The sequence below is a fragment of the Schistocerca cancellata genome, chromosome 1, assembly GCF_023864275.1.
Source record: "Schistocerca cancellata isolate TAMUIC-IGC-003103 chromosome 1, iqSchCanc2.1, whole genome shotgun sequence".
NCBI lineage: Eukaryota > Metazoa > Arthropoda > Insecta > Orthoptera > Acrididae > Schistocerca > Schistocerca cancellata.
In genome coordinates, this window is record NC_064626.1 from 894,138,359 (window position 1) to 894,156,572 (window position 18,214).

Here is an 18,214-nt window from a genome sequence, read left to right on the forward strand (position 1 = left end):
TTTCTTCATGCAAACATTGCGTCATTTCATTTACGAGCTTCGGCTCTGCATTTGTTTTATGATTACTCAGGTCTCTCGATATTTTACTAATTCTTGCGACCCAAAAATACAATAATTATTTCGTAAAGTACGTAGAGAAAGCATTGAAAATAAACAGTCTTACGGCAAATAACGAATAGCTTTCTTGCCCATACAGGCTTCAGCGTTCCGACGGTAACACTTTTTTTTACAGCATTGAATGCCGCGACTGTCTATGTTGCACTGTGACAGTGTCCCATCGATGTCTAAATCATTATTTCCTTCCCTATCGTTGGCCATTCCGAGCAGGTTCTCCATCTCCAGTGACGTCGTTGTCGACAGTACGTTAGAGCCTAATCGTTTTTCCTTCTAACTGGGTGACAATTTCTAAAGAAATTCTGCCTTAGTAAAGTAATCATCTGCACATTAACCCCAGTTCATTTCTGAAACACTCAAATTTTAAATCAAATTAGCTTGGCGAGCATTGGAATCCCACTACTAATATGAATATTGGACCTGGAACTAAATTTCTCACGGAAGGCAAAACGCTGTAGATCGTTAACCCCTTTAACTATTTCCTTAATTACACGACAGAGACGTGAATACAGGGGATAGAAAATATGTTCATGTCAGACACATCTCGAGAACAAACCGTGCAGCTTCCAACATCAGTATATATGTTGCTAAGGCTACGTGATTAGGCGTTATGTTAGACGACTTACCGGGCCGCGGCGCATGATGTCAATAAGATGCTGGCGCCTGTCAGCTGCGCTGAGACACCATGCCCTCGGATCTGTGCACGCATCGTAGGTCATCAGCTGCCCGGCCATCCGGCCTCGCCATGCCGTCGGGTCCGGGTCGCCCGTGCGCAGGAACGAGCGCCAACCTCTCTCCACAAACGCCATATCGTTCCATACACACACCCAATAATTTGCAACTTACTCCAGCGAAAGTCAGCACGACAATGACACCAAACAAGCGAAGTGTTAATACAAATGTTGGCAAGGGAACACCAAACCAAAGACATTATTTCAGTTATGCTAGCTTCGGCATGTATTAACTGAGACACAAACAAAAAACAAGCGTACGAAGCATTCGCTAGCTGGTGTGCCACTTTATTTTATTCATTTCTTCTTTTATAGAAAAGCTGAAAGCCGAATTAGGAATGAAACTTTCGTTTTCTGGTAAAACTTAAGCAGGCTATCTGAAAACGATTACACGACATGGAAATATGTTACAGAGGTGTATGCGATACTGAAACGCAGACAAGCAGTATCGGTTTATGAAATACAACACGTAATAAAAATTGTCATGCCCTAAGCCAAAATCATTTTTTTGAGAAAAATATGTTCAAATGGGTACAGCAGTAGGCAACTTGTGTTGTTGATTGATTACATAATATGGTGGAATCAGTTTCAGAACGCTACTATGCCGTTGCTTGTATGGATATACTGTGCATGGGAGTTAATGGCATGGGAGTTAATGAAAATCTGTGAGACATAATTTGACAGCGCGAAAGAAGCGCCAAAATTGTGTGACAATGATTGGAGATGTCTTTGGTGCGAGTGAACACCACTTCCGAAATCGCCACTTAAAAACTTATAAGTCCTTCGTTTTATCACGTCTCACTGCAAATCATAGTTATTACAGTCCGTCTGAAACAATATCTTTAAAAATGCCAGTTGATATTTTCTGCAACAAGCGCCACACCGGCGACGATAGGAATATAGTTCGTAAATTATCCGGAAGATGCGCCACCACAGCCCAGTCTACCGCTGCCCAGTTTCCTTCGTTTCCGAGTAACACCACAGTGTAGCCTCGTTTGTATTTTTCTGGAACACAGCCACGTGAATTAATAGGAATATATGTCAGTTAAATTAGATGATTCTGTTTTGCAGACATATTGGCTAAATTTTCTCTCCGTTATTTATGGCAACACTTCTCTTTCTTTACGGTACCTGACATGTTTAACAGATTACTTCTGTATCGTCTTCCACGGGAGGGTTCTGTTCCTTCAGAACAGATTCAGCCCCTATCCCGTGTGGAAACGTTTAATATTTCGCTCATGAGAAACGTTGAATAGTTAACCACATCCGAGAAGACACGTCTGCCTTTAGAACGCATTTTGTTAATTTCAGATTCTGTAACTGGTTACTGTGTTTTAATTATTTTTTATAATTTAGTTGCTGCTATAATTAAAATTTAAGTTTTTAGCATAAAAATTATATTTACAATTTTGAAACAATAAATACATACAGTTTTTATTTTCATTTCATGAATAAAATTCCAGCTTTCGCTTCATTGTTACCTTCGTTGTCGTATTCATTAACAACTGCTAATTACGTATGATGTCGTGCAGTGGTTTATGCTTTCTTATATTGAAGTACTTGGTATATGCGCTACCAAACTTTGCATTCTTCGCGTGGTAGTTAGCTGCTTTTCACTTGTATCCGCTAGCTACCAACGTGATAGCAAACAATACTGGTTCAAATGGCTCTGAGCACTATGGGACTCAACATCTTAGGTCATAAGTCCCCTAGAACTTAGAACTACTTAAACCTAACTAACCTAAGGACATCACACACACCCATGCCCGAGGCAGGATTCGAACCTGCGACCGTAGCAGTCCCGCGGTTCCGGACTGCAGCGCCAGAACCGCTAGACCACCGCGGCCGGCAAACAATACTGGTCAAGGCAGTGTTGCACAGTAGTATTTTGTAATTTATAGCAACAGTCTCACAGTTGTTAATAGTGTTCTTTGCTCCTAGTGGATAACAGAGTTAATTCAACTTCGATAACGCACTGCAGTACAAATGGCTAACTGCTGAGATATGAATAAAGCGTACATTGAGTGCGATTCCCGCTCCGTCGGTCGTACTCGAAATTCTGTTGACTTGGAAGACCTGTTATCACCTTCACGAAACAAACATTAAATCTACATCACTGTAAAAGCACTCTTAATTATTGTGTTTTTCATAACAAAGTTTATAGGAATGATAGAATAAAGAGAACTTTAACACTGCAATTTGATAGTAGAGCGAATTTTCAACTACTGGAATACAGATGAACCTTCCAGCCTCTACCATCAGATCAGAAAAGAGAAAAATACTTCCTTCATTATATAAGAGATACCACTCATTATCCTACACTGGCCGGGCGGAATAACACGATCACTGTTTTCCAAGGTCAAAAACAGCCTAGTTTAAGCTGAAGGTAAGTCATAAGTTTGTAAATATTTGTAGCATATACCTGGGGTTCAAGAATATCATTATCTCGAGTCTGTGTAAAGAAAATATGGGTACCTGTTAAATGAAGTCGGTTTGACAGTGAGATTCTGGTGACTCGCGTCGTTGAAGCAGTGAGTCTTTGAATGGTCGTGTGCTACCGTCAACACATACAGTCCGGTGGAAACAGTAGCAGACGATGATGAGTGTCCACAGAAACTTACCCCACGGGATGGGAGGAGACTCATAAAACAGAGTTTATACAACTGTTTGGTTTATACAAAAGACTAACAGTGTGAAACAGGAGAAAGCCAGAAAAACTGAGAAAACCTTGCTGAATATCAACAAAAATAACAAGTCTAAGAGGCCTTTAATTAATATTTCTCAAATGTGAGAAGAAACAAATGAACTTTAAAAAAAATCTTATTCAGTTTCACTGTGATCTATAACACAGTTTAAAAAATTTCACTTCTTCTACTTTCGAGCTGTATATCGGATTGTTTTCATGTCTTCTATTTTTATGCATCGAATAGCATAATCGATGTTTTAACAGACGATTGTTAGAAATAAAAAATCGTTAGTTTGCGAAATGACACGTACACCGTGAATAAATGAATGGTGAGAGGAATAGGTTAATACTTACATATCCTTTTCTTCTTATTCTGGCTGGGGGTGATGGTGGCTGATCACTGTTGCTCCACTTCGTGGTGATCCTTTCAGTAGAATGTACACTCCACCACCATAGCTCAGTGGTCACCACAAGTGAATGTCATGCAGAGGGCTAAGGTTCGATTCTTGACCGGGTTGGAGTTTTATCCACCGGGGAATTTTCATCATCACCGACGCGAAAGTCGCTGAAGTGGCATCAAATAAAAAAGGCTCATGAGTTAGCCGAACTACCCCAGACAGGGTCTCCTGGCCAATAATACCATACAATCGTTTCACTTATATTACAGTGTACGGAACTGAGTAACGAATCCAACTGACCATTAGCAAGCCTCGTGATGTGGGGGACGGGGGAGAAGAGCAGTAACCAATACAACAATGCCTGTCTGATTTCCCTGTCATTTATAAGTCACCCAATTATCCTTGAACAAGTGATGGATGGGTCTGACAACAATGCAGAGTAGGGTGTTATGCAGTAGAGATCGGAAGATAATGCAGAATAATATAATAAGCAGCACAGATCTGGTAACAATGCAGAGTGGGGTAGTACGCTGTAGATATTTGGCAACAATGTAGTGTGTGAACCAGCCCAGCCACATTAGTCTGAAGAACTTGAACGTCTTATAAAAACTGTAGTTTAGTAATATTCCTTTCCTCACAAATTTGACTTCAGCTGGGTTGGGATCTTACGTCTCCAAGTCAATGAAGGGTCTTATTGGTTTACAGTTGAATATCGGAGAGATCAGGCCATGTTTTTAATGTACTCTTTATTGACGACAGTCACAATGGATTGAATTTATTTCGTATACTGCGCATTACACTAATCATAATATTGTAGCTTTCTATAGTTACAGTGGATGCTCATGCTACAACAGATGCGGTCGGAGTACTTTTGCAAAAGGCACGTCCAAACAATGAGCCACGTCTTCTACAGCTTATCCATGTCAAGACTGCCGTCCACATACTTCTTGAGGAAGTTGGCGTGTGCTTCTACAGACATAGCTGACACCTTCACCGCCGGATCCTGCATCATTGCTGCTCCCCACGCCATCTACAGAGAAAATTTGCAGTGTGAATATCCGATGTGTCTGGTCGCAAACGTTTAGTTATGATCGAGAAATACCATTAAGGAGTAAAAGGCAACGAATGAAAACATACAAAATATACATCTATACCTACATATATATGCAGTTTTGCGTAATTCCGAACTGAGAGCACGTTAACAAGTTCTGCTCAGTGCTCAGTTAAATAAATCAGTATTGTACCATAGGCCACTATTCGAAATAATGCAACCGCTACGGTCGCAGGTTCGAATCCTGCTTCGGGCATGGATGTGTGTGATGTCCTTAGGTTAGTTAGGTTTAAGTAGTTCTTAGTTCTACGGGACTGATGACCACAGCAGTTAAGTCCCATAGTGCTCAGAGCCATTTGAACCATTTTTTCGAAATACTGGTAGGAATTAAATAGATCTGCAGTATAGATGGATTTCTTACCTCCAATTTTAGAGACAGGTGTTACCACAGCATATTTACGTCTGTCAGGAAACATGCCACGGGACAATAATTGACGAAAAAGATACCTTAAAAGTAATCCAGTCAAGCCAGCACAAGACTTGAATATTCTGCTACAATCATCATTATTGGCAGAGAGATTACTATTTTTAATGAGCTGATGGATTTCGTAATCTTGATACAGGTTGCGTTTCCAGATCATCATTCAGTTTGGTTGCCAATGGTTTCAAACTGTCTCCATTGTGGCCGGAGTTATTTTCTGGAGTCTCAGTTTCATTTGGATCGCTGTTTGATTATTCCTTATTTAAAAATGTTCCCAGTCGTTTTTGGCTTATTCTTAGAATGTTTTAATTTCCTTTAGCTGCGTTTCGCAACACTTTTTTTTTCTCTGCCAGTTTCGGGTGAAAAATTTCGGAATTAGTTGTGGGACATCGTGGAATGTTCCCGCTTAGGCCCTTATATGTTCACGATGTTCCGGTAGGTGCGGGGCTATACGTAGCCTTCAAAATGGCATCTGTAAAGTAGGTGCGTTCCAAGCAGAGAGCCTTCGCTGAGTTTTTTTTGGCGGAAAACCAGAGATCGCAGATATTCATAGGCGCCTGCAGAATATCTAAGGAAACCTGGCAGTGAACAAAAGCACATTGACTCGTTAGGGGATTCGTCTGTCATCATCGCAACAATGTCGAGCAGACCAGTCCGATCTACCGCCTGCAGGGCGGCCGCACACAGCTGTGACACGTGCAGTGTTGCACTTCAGCGTGTTCGTCGCCACAATAATGCAAGCTACACTACTGGCCATTAAAATTGCTACACCAAGAAGAAATGCACATGATTAACGGGTATTCATTGGACAAATATATTATACTAGAACTGACATGTTATTACATTTTCACGCAATTTGGGTGCATAGATCCTGAGACTACCCCCATGAACCATGGACCTTGCCGTTGGTGGGGAGGCTTGCGTGCCTCAGCGATACAGATGGCCTTGCCGTAGGTGCAACCACAACGGAGGGGTATCTGTTGAGGGGCCAGACAAATGTGTGGTTCATGAAGAGGGGCAGCAGCCTTTTCAGTAGTTGCGGAGGCAACAGTCTGGATGATTGACTCATCTGGCCTTGCAACACTAACCAAAACAGCCTTGCTGTGCTGGTACTACGAACGGCTGAAAGCAAGGGGAAACTACAGCCGTAATTTTTCCCGAGGGCATGCAGCTTTACTGTATGGTTAAATGATGATGGCGTCCTCTTGGGTAAAATATTCCGGAGGTAAAATAGTCCCCCATTCGGATCTCCGGGCGGGGACTACTCAGGAGGACGTCGTCATCAGGAGAAAGAAAACTGGCGTTCTACGGATCGGAGCGTGGAATGTCAGATCCCTTAATCGGGCAGGTAGGTTAGAAAATTTGAAAAGGGAAATGGATAGGTTGAAGTTAGATATAGTGGGAATTAGTAGCGTTCGGTGGCAGGAGGAACAAGACTTTTGGTCAGGTGAATACAGGGTTATTAATACAAAATCAAATAGGGGTAATGCGGAACAGGTTTAATAATGAATAAAAAAATGGGAGTGCGGGTAAGCTACTACCAACAGCATAGTCAACGCATTATTGTGGCCAAGATAGACACGAAGCCCATGCCTACTACAGTACTACAAGTTTATATGCCAACTAGCTCTGCAGATGATAAAGAAATTAATGAAATGTATGATTAGATAATAGAAATTATTCAGGTAGTGAATGGAGACGAAAATTTAATAGTCATTGGTGACTGGAATTCGAGAGTAGGAAAACGGAGAAAAGGAAACATAGTCGGTGAATATGGATTGGGGGAGACAAATGAAAGAGGAAGCCGTCTGGTAGAATTTTGCACAGAGCACAACTTAATCATAGCTAACACTTGGTTCAAGAATCATAAAAGAAGGTTGTATACATGGAAGAATCCTGGAGATACTAGAAGGTATCAGATAGATTATATAATGGTAAGACAGAGATTTAGGAACCAGGTTTTAAATTGTAACACATTTCCAGGGGCAGATGTGGACTCTGACACCAATCTATTGGTTATCAACTGTAGATTAAAACTGAAGAAACTGCAAAAAGGTGGGAATTTGAGGAGATGGGACCTGGATAACCTGACTAAACCAGAGGTTGTACAGAGTTTCAGGGACAGCATAAGGGAACAATTGACAGGAATGAGGGGAAGAAATACAGTAGACGAAGAGTGGGTAGCTCTGAGAGATGAAGTAGTGAAGGTAGCAGAGGATCAAGTAGGTAAGAAAACGAGGCCTAGTAGAAATCCTTGGGTAACAGAAGAAATATTGAACTTAATTGATGAAAGGAGAAAATATAAAAAACGCAGTAAATGAAGCAAGCAAAAGGAATACAAACGTCTCAAAAATGAGATCGACAGGAAGTGCAAAATGGCTAAGCAGGGATGGCTAGAGGACAAATGTAAAGATGTAGAGGCTTATCTCACTAGGGGTAAGACGGATACTGCCTACAGGAAAATTAGAGAGACCTTTGGAGAAAAGAGAGCCACTTATATGAATATCAAGAGCTCAGATGGAAACCCAGTTCTAAGCAAAGAAGGGAAAGCAGAAAGGTGGAAGGAGTATATAGAGGGTCTATACAAGGGCGATGTACTTGAGAACAATACAATATTATGGAAATGGAAGAGGATTTAGATGAAGATGAAATGGGAGATATGATACTGCGTGAAGAGTTTGACAGAGCACTGAAAGACCTGAGTCGAAACAAGGCCCCCAGAGTAGACAACATTCCATTAGAACTACTGACGGCCTTGGGACAGCCAGTCCTGACAAAACTCTACCATCTGGTGAGCAAGATGTACGAGACAGGCGAAATACCCTCAGACATCAAGAAGAATATAATAATTCCAATCCCAAAGAAAGCAGGTGTTAACAGATGTGAAAATTACCGAACTATCAGTTTAATAAGTCACAGCTGCAAAATACTAACGCGTATTCTTTACAGACGAATGGAAAAACTAGTAGAAGCCGACCTCGGCGAAGATCAGTTTGGATTCCGCAGAAATGGTGGAACACGTGAGGCAATACTGACCCTACGACTTATCTTAGAAAATAGATTAAAGAAAGACAAACCTACAGTTCTAGTATTTGTAGACTTAGAGAAAGCTTTTGACAATGTTGACTGGAATACTCTCTTTCAAATTCTAAAGATGGCAGGGGTAAAATACAGGGAGCGAAAGGCTATTTACAATTTGTACAGAAAGCAGATTGCAGTTATAAGAGTCGAGGGGCATGAAAGGGAAGCAGCGGTTGGGAAGGGAATGAGACGGGGTTGTAGCCTGTCCCCGATGTTATTCAATCTGTATATTGAGCAAGCAGTAGAGGAAACAAAAGAAAAATTCGGAGTAGTTATGAAAGTCCATGGAGAAGAAATAAAAACGTTGAGGTTCGCCGATGACATTGTAATTCTGTCAGAGACAGCAAAGGAATGGAAGAGCAGTTGAACGGAATGGACAGTGTCTTGAAAGGAGGATATAAGATGAACATCAACAAAAGCAAAACGAGGATAATGGAATGTAGTCGAATTAAGTCGGGTGATGCTGAGGGTATTAGATTAGGAAATGAGACACTTAAAGTAGTAAAGTAGTTTTGCTATTTGGGGAGCAAAATAACTGATGATGGTCGAAGTAGAGAGGATATAAAATGTAGACTGGCAATGGCAAGGAAAGCGTTTCTGAAGAAGAGAAATTTGTTAACATCGAGTATAGATTTAAGTGTCAGGAAGTCGTTTCTGAAAGTATTTGCATGGAGTGTAGCCATGTATGGAAGTGAAACATGGACGATAAATAGTTTGGACAAGAACAGAAAAGAAGCTTTCGAAATGTGATGCTACAGAAGAATGCTGAAGATTAGATGGGTAGATCTCATAACTAATGAGGAGGTATTGAATAGAATTGGGGAGAAGAGGAGTTTGTGGCACAACTTGACAAGAAGAAGGGACCGGTTGGTAGGACATGTTCTGAGGCATCAAGGGATCACAAATTTAGCATTGGAGGGCAGCGTGGAGGGTAAAAATCGTAGAGGGAGACCAAGAGATAAATACACTAAGCAAATTCAGAAGGATGTAGGTTGCAGTAAGTACTGGAAAATGAAGAAGCTTGCACAGGATAGAGTAGCATGGAGAGCTGCATCAAACCAGTCTCAGGACTGAAGACAACAACAACAACAACAACAACAATAACAGATCCTGAGAAAGCAGTACCCAGTACAACCACCTATGGTCGTAATAACGGCCTTAATACGCCTGGGCATTGAGTCAAACAGAGCTTGGGTGGCGTGTACAGGTACAGATTGCCCACGCAGCTTCAACACGATACCACAATTCATCAAGAGTAGTGACTAGCGTATTGTGACGAGCCAGTCGGTCGGCCACCATCGACCAGACGTTTTCAGTTGGTGAGAGATCTGCAGAATGTGCTGGTTAGGACAGCAGTCGAACATTTTCTGTATCCATGAAGGCCCGTACAGGACCTGCAACATGCGGTCGTGCATTAACCTGCTGAAATGTAGGGTTTCACAGGGGTTGAATGAAGGGTAGTGCCACGGGTCGTAACACATCTGAAATGTAACGTCCACTGTTCAAAGTGCCGTCAATGCGAACAAGAGGTGGCCGAGACGTGTAAGCAATGGCACCCCATACCATCTCGTCAGGTGATACGCCAGTATGGTGATGACGAATACACGCTTCCAATGTGCGTTCACCGCGATGTCGCCAAACACGGATGCGACCATCATGATGCCCTAAACAGAACCTGGATTCATCCGAAAAAATGACGTTTTGCCATTCGTACACCCAGGTTCGTCGTCGAGTACACCATCGCAGGCGCTCCTGTCTGTGATGCAGCGTCAAGGGTAACTGCAGCCATGGTCTCCGAGATGGTAGTCCATGCTGCTGGAAACGTCGTCGAACTGTTCGTGCGGATGGTTGTTGTCTTGCAAACGTCCCCATCTGTTGACTCAGGGATCGAGACGTGGCTGCACGATCCGTTACAGCCATGCGGATAAGATGCCTGTCATCTCGACTGCTAGTGGTACGAGGCCGTTGGGATCCAGCACGGGGTTTCGTATTACCCTCCTGAACCCACCGATTCCATATTCTGCTGACAGTCGTTGGATCTCGACCAACGCGAGCAGCAATGTCGCGATACGATAAACCGCATTCGCGATAGGCTACAATCCGACCCGACCTTTATCGAAGTCGGAAACGTGATAGTACACATTTCTCCTGCTTATACGAGGCATCACAACAACGTTTCACCAGGCAACGCCGGTCAACTGCTGTTTGTGTATGAGAAATCGGTTGGAAACTTTTCTCATGTCAGCACGATGTAGGTGTCGCCACCGACGCCAATCTTGTGTGAATGCTCTGAAAAGCTAATCATTTGCATATCACAGCATCTTCTTACTGTCGGTCAAATTTCGCGTCTGTAGCACGTCATCTTCGTGGCATAGCAATTTTAATGGCCAGTAGTGTAACTTCTACTTGTCTGTGACAACGCAAGGCCTCACACAAGTCTGTGCACCTAAGAGGTAGTCACAGAACTTTATTGGATTATTATTCATCAGTTCGGATCTCGCAGCATCCGACTTCCACCTGTTTGGGCTTATGAACGATGCACTCCGCGGGAAGCAGTTTATGGAAGATGGGAGTTATTGATGCAGAAAGACGTTGGCCCATACGTCGACGAATAGAGTTGAACCATGCAGGCAGTCCGGCCCTCACAGTAAGGTGGCGTAAGATCGTCTCATTGAACAGAGATTATGCTGAAAAATAGCGTTGTGTTGCCCAATAATATTGTGTATTAGAATCCTGAATATAACCAATCCGCTTTCGGAAAAAAGTGTGTAGCATTACTTGTTGCCGGCCGGTGTGGCCCAGCGGTTCTAGGCGCTGCAGTCTGGAACCGCGCGACCGCTACAGTCGCAGGTTCGAATCCTGCCTCGGGCATGGTTGTGTGTGATGTCCTTAGGTTAGTTAGGTTTAAGTAGTTCTAAGTTCTAGGGGACTGATGACCTTAGGAGTTAAGTCCCATAGTGCTCAGAGCCATTTGAACCATTACTTATTAAACGCCCCTCTTAGATTTGGGGATTTTACAGTACTGTTGGCAACAAATTGTCAGCTCTTGTCTACAGCTTATACTCTAATTAGACTCACAACAGTACTTAAGTCGAAAGGATTAGCCATTCCTTATCCTTGCTTCTGTTCAGTTGTTTCAAGAGAAAAAGAAAGCCATATTCCTATAGAATAATGTTCAGGAGAGGATTAAATTGTCTGGTACTTTATCTGAGCTATTACATTCTCCCCAACGATCCACCAGTAATTTCTCTTGAAACACTGTGAGGAAGACATTGTTATGATTTTACGATGCTGTACTTTTCTTCTATGATCTAGCTCAACTGATAAGTACGTTTTATTGTTAACATTTTATCATAACCACAAGGTAAAACGTTCATTATTGCTTTTACAGCTAAATCAAAGCTGGTTGGTGGGTCTAAAAATAAACTGTCAGTGGTTGTTGCACTACGTCATTTGACCCTGGCAGGAAATTTTAATGTGGCAAACAATCAAAAGCTAGATACCAAAATTTCTAGGTGCCCTCCATCAGTGCTATATGGCGGAAAATCGATACGAAAGTCTACACACAAAGTGATTCTCCAGCTAAGTAAATTTATTAAAACTGCCTCTAGCTGTTTTGTAAATTTTACTGCCTGTTGGTGACCTGTACAATGTCAGTAAATCAACCTTCTGTGGTTCCTGATCCACTATTGTGGCACAAGCCACATTAACTGTATCCATCAAGATGAATCTTTTCAGTTTCTACGATTTCCATGTGTGGTTCCGATATGCACAACAAAGCTTCTGAAATTCGATATAACTTTTTATGATTTTATATGGATATGAGAAGTTCGTCTTTTTTACCAATGAGGCTCGTGACGTTTTGATGGGAGACATAAATGTCTTTTCATTCAAATCCATTACTTGCTCTAAGCTACGGTACCGGTAGATTTTAACGCCGATTCCAGATATGGCTGAATTTGTCTATGTAGCTAGAATAATCTGAGTGATCAACCACCGTAGTTAGTTGAAGTTCTTCTTTAACAGTTTTCTACAGACCTGTCGATACCGGAACCGATTTAGGGTGCCACAAACACTGTATGAAAGGGGACCGAGTGCAGACAAAAGCATCTGGTCGATATCAATGGGATGAGGGTCACCCCTCTTCCTCCTCATGCCTCTGAGGAGAGGAAGGAGGAGGAAGAAGGGTCTGCACTCCCCCCTTCATACACTGTTTATGGCACCCTAAATCAATTCCGATATCGTCAGGTGTGTAGAAAATTATTAAAGGAGAAGTGGCTGAAACGTCAAGTAATTACGGTCATGTTCCACTTCCCTCTCTACTTTCTCTTTTATCCCTCCACTGTCCCACACATCTATCTCTCTCTCTCTCTCTCTCTCTCTCTCTCTCTCTCTCCCTCTCTCTCTCACTCCCGACGAGGAGGAAAGTTTTATTATTTAAACAATTACGCTGTTTCCTTCTCCTCCACGAAAAAGCGTATACGGCTGGTGCTACAACAGCCCATCTGTATTTACTATTGACCCTTTTCAACCCAGTGGCCAATTTGCACCCAGGCTGTAGCAAGTTCCAGTGGTATCATATATATATATATCTCAGGAGCAGACACATCAGCAGCAACTGCCATCACCAGAGGAAGGGGACGGGGGTTATGCACATATATATATATCTCGACAGTTGGTCGATTTAGGTATTCGTTTCAGGATGTCTTCATTCTGCTGTATACCGGTACGTACAACTGGTGACAGAATTCGCGAGACCCTTCGCCTCGTCGTTATACTGAACTGCACAGCTTTGCTAACTGTTAATAATGCATAGCATGTAATGATGCGGAGTGCTACCAATATATTGTGTGTTGATATGAGGTCAAAAAACCATCAGAACGTTGTCAGACTGTTTTAGATAATGTGGGAGGCTATATTGCTGCTGATTTATTTATCTCTTATCTGCTGTGTTCAATAAACTAACGAAAAAACGCTATTTGGTATGCACTGTGCTACCTCAAATGAATAACGACTTATCATGACAACGTTACGAAATTGTAACGAATTAAATGTATAAAACACGCTTTTGGCTTTGAAACCATCTATGTCTACCTTCAGTCCACTGCCATAGTGAAGTAGCGTTACAGAACCATCACATAAATATGTGGATGCAGCAGTTAGGGTAGATACATAACAAAATCCAGTTAACAAATCATTCAATGCCACAATTAAGCCAATACAGTTGACAGAAGCAGAAAAAGCAGGCATAGACAAGTGTGCAATTAAACAACTTTGTCACCTTAAGACCTACAGAGTACAGAATCAAGGTAGCGACAAAACTTATAGAGGAGAAGATGTCTTGGCATTCGTTACTACTTGTCGATCCACCTGCTAGTGGCTCTCTCACAGGTTTAACGCGTAGTTATGAATGATATCCAGATGCATCGACTGCAACTCGAACATCATAAATAAGAGTAGCGAAAATTATCTAGCCGGTTTTCCTCTTGTATGGCTGTCGTAGGGATATTTGTTTTCTGCTTTAAGCAGACTGCAAATTACAAAACTCATTCACTGGCAAGTATTCTATTTTTTAGCATCACCAGAAGCTATTAACATTATGTGTATTTAATATTATGTAGTTGAAAACAGCTATTCAATTGAATGCTTGCACTGGCATCACTTCTAACACATAATACTAATGCAAAGATTACACAGTACTGCTTGTGGATGTTCACGTTTTGTAGTCAAATATCATATGCTGCAAATAAAATACAGTTTCAGATCACTAAAGCAAATTCGTCTAGTGCCAGCCAGCTGAATGTTCACGTCAGATGAGCGTAAGTATTCTGCCTGTCGCTAGTCTAAAGAAGAACTGACAACACTGTAGAAAATGTTTCGCGACTGTGTGACCGTCGATTCACTTCCTGATTTTATTCAGAATTTAGCTGATAGATTCACTCGATAATTTCTTGTCATTTACACTAAATATTCTGACTTATTTTCTCTTAAGGGATGACATAAAGGTAGCAAATTTGTGGTTTCGAGCCCAGGAAGCTCGTTCCAACAGTACCTGCAGTTTACTTCGCCATTCTGTCTCTTAGCCATCATTGGAACAACAAGGGAGCGCCTTTTGACGCAGTTGTGCGATAAAAAAAAAGCTCTGAGCACTATGGGACAACATCTTAGGTCATAAGTCCCCTAGAACTTAGAACTACTTAAACCTAACTAACCTAAGGACATCACACACACCCATGCCCGAGGCAGGATTCGAACCTGCGACCGTAGCAGCCTCGCGGTTCCGGACTGCAGCGCCAGAACCGCACGGCCACCGCGGCCGGCCAGTTGTGCGATAGCAGTAAGGTGTTCGCCCTTCGAGTTTTCGGTTTTCTCGCGCGGCTGCTACGGTCGCAGGTTCGAATCCTGCCTCGGGAATGTATGTGTGTGACGTCCTTAGGTTAGTTAGGTTTAAGTAGTTCTAAGTTCTAGGGGACTGATGACCTCAGACGTTAAGTCCCATAGTGCTCAGAGCCAATTTTTTTTCGGTTTTCTAGTTTTCGGTTTAATCTTGCTGAAGACAAAATTTTTACCTCTTCTGTGAGAAAGCCACTAGCAGGCAGATCGAACAGCAGTTAATAAATCCTAATACAACTTCTCCTACACAAGTTTTGTCGCTACCTTAACTCTGTACCCTGTAGATGTAAAGGTGCAATACTTGCTGAAATGCACGCTTGTTGGTGTCTGCTTTTTCTCCTTCTGTCAACTGTGTTGACTTAATTATAGCACTGAATGATTTGCTAAATGGATTTCGTTCTGTATCCATCCCAACTGCTACATTCGCTTACTTCTGTGGTAGTCCTGTAGCGCTACTTCAGTATGATTGTGGATGGAAGGTGCGTATTGTTCAGCTAATTCGTGACAGTTTCGGATACTTTGTTTTATTAAAACGGACTTTTTCGTAACGTAATCATAATCATTTGTTTTAATTTGTATTTGTACAGTGCATACTAAGTAGCTTTTTTTCGTTGGCTTATTGAACGCAACAGGTAAACGTAAGGCATAAACAATTCGGCAGCAATATAGTCTCCTACATGTAGGCAATATATTGTTAGCACTTCGTCTCCTTGCGCGTTATGCTCTGTTAGCAGATACTAAAGCTATGCAGCGCAGGATAACTATGAGGCGAGGGGTCTGGCGAAATCTCTCAGCGACTGTACCATTTGACACCCAGGGGGTGGAACGTGTGGCTGGTGGCCTGACCCCAGATGGAGTCTCTGAAATTTTAGTCAAGATTAGGAACAATGCGAAGCACATGAAATAAGCAGGAGGCCTTCACGATGATCACAAAACTTCGATGGGAGTGGCTACTTTCGAGTTTCATCAGAGCGTAGAGGAAGTGACAACACGACTCAAATGCTTCAGTGCTGCCTTGCAGAGGACGACTGACAAGATTTACATCTACATCACTACCCCGCAGTTCACAATTAAGTGCCTGGCAAAGGGCACATTGAATCACCTTCAAGCTATTTCTCTACCGTTCTGCTTCTGAACAGAGTGCAGTAAAAACAATCCATGCAAGCTATGATTTTTATTATTTTATTATTATGATCATTTTTTCCTATGTAGATGAGCGCCAACAAAATATTTTCACACTCTGTGCAGAGAGCTGGTGATTTAAATTTCATAAGAAAATCGTGTCGCAACGAAAAATGCATTTATTTTAACGGTGTCACCCCAATTCATGTATCATATCTATGGCACTCTCTCCACCATTTCGCGATAGTACAAAACGAGCTGCCCTTCGTTGAACTCTTTCGATGTCCTCCAGCAGTCTTACCATATGTGGATCCCATTCCGCACAGTAATATCCTAGAAGAGGGCGCACAAGTGTAGCGTGAGCAGTATGTTTAATGGACCTGCTGCATTTTCTGAGTCTTCTGGCAATAAGTCGCAGTCTTTGTTTTGCTTGTCCCACAACATCATCTGTGTCAACGCTCCGATTTAAGTTATTTGTTATTGTTATCCGTTAGTATTTAGTTGAGTTTACAGCCTTTCGATTTGTGAGATTATCGTGAAATCGAAATTTAGCGGATACCTTTTAGTACTCATGTGGATTTAGAGTGAATTTCCACTTTTCGCACAGATACAGACATATTGTCCAAATAATTTTGCAATTGGTTTTGATCATCTGATGACTTTACAAGAAGGTAATCGACAGCATCATCTGGAAACAATCCAAGAGGGCTGCTCAAAATGTCTCCTAAATCGTTTGTGTAGACCAGGAACTGCAGAGGTCCTAAAACACTTCATTGGGGTACGTCAGATATTACTTCTGTTTTACTCGATTAACTTCCCGTCAGTTACAAGGAACTGTGACCATTCTGACAGGAAATCACGAATCCAGTCACATAACTCAAACGGTATTCCATACGTAAGATATGCAATTTGATTATAAGTCGCTCGTAAGGAGCAGTGTCAAAAGCCCTCTGGAAATCGGAAAATATGGAATCAGTTTGCCATCCCCTGTCGATAGCACTAAGTACTTCGTGAGCTTAGAGAGCTAGTTATCTTTCATAAGAACGATATTTTATGAACCTGTGTTGGCTGTGCAACTTTCCAGTCTTTAGGTGCTGATCTCTCGACAAGCGAGTGGTTGTATGTGATTAATAAGTATGAAGCTTTTGTATCACCATACTCTGGCATACAATCTGGGCCAGAGGCCATGTCTTTATTAAGTGATTTAAGCTACTTCGCTGCACTGAAGATATCTGCTTCTAAGTTAATCTTGTTGGCAGTTGTTCTTGCTTCTAGTTCTGGAATATTTATTTCGCCTCTTTGGTGGAGAGATTTTGGAAAAACCGTGTTTAATAACTCTGCTTTAGTGGCACCTTTGTTATTATGCAGCGAAAGTATGCCGCTGGTGTACTTTACGTACGGCCAGAATCTCTTAGGGTTTTCTGCCAGATTTTGAGACAGAGGAAGATCGCGCTGAATTTCAATCTTCTGTGAAACTTCGCCAAGCTTGAGGGTTCTGCGTTCTTTTAAATTTGGCATGATGTTCTGACCTGTTTTGTGTACCACGGGGGATCAGTGCTATCTCTTATTAATTTATTGGGTATATATCTCTCAACTGTTGTCGATACTATTTCTTTTAATTTAAACCACATATGGTGTACGCTTAATTAGTCAGACTGGAAGGAGGGAAGATTGTCTCTTAGGAAGGCGTCAAGCGAATTCATAGCTGCCTTTTTTTAAAAAAATGTATTTTGCATTTGTTTTTGGTGGGTTTGAATGTCACGGCATTCACTGGCTCTAATGGCTCTGAGCACTATGGGACTTAACTTCTATGATCATCAGTCCCCTAGAACTTAGAACTACTTAAACCTAGCTAACCTAAGGACATCACACACATCCATGCCCGAGGCAGGATTCGAACCTGCGACCGTAGCGGCCGCGCGTTTCCAGACTGTAGCGCCTAGAACCACTCGGCCACCCTGGCCGCCAGCATTCACTCTCGCTAAAACAGCGGTGTGGTCACTTATACCTGTAATCGTCATGATGCTCCCTATTTGCTCAATACTATTTGTTGCAAAGAGATCAAGAATGTTTTCGTAAACATTTAAACTTCGAGTAAGCTCCTGAACTAATTGTTCAAAATAAGCATACAGTACGACTTCGGATGACGTTTTATGC

General features: G+C 42.0%; 1 protein-coding gene across 1 annotated transcript in view; it reads right to left on the reverse strand.

Annotated features, from left to right (window-relative positions):
• Positions 1-4,821: 4,821 nt before the first annotated feature.
• LOC126190771 (pyrimidodiazepine synthase-like) overlaps positions 4,822-18,214 on the reverse strand; it is a 237,326-nt gene continuing 223,933 nt past the window's right edge. The window contains exon 5 of the mRNA XM_049931316.1: positions 4,822-4,959. Coding sequence (XP_049787273.1) covers positions 4,837-4,959 — 123 coding nt within the window. The 3' untranslated portion in view covers positions 4,822-4,836. The remainder of the gene's footprint in view (positions 4,960-18,214) is intronic.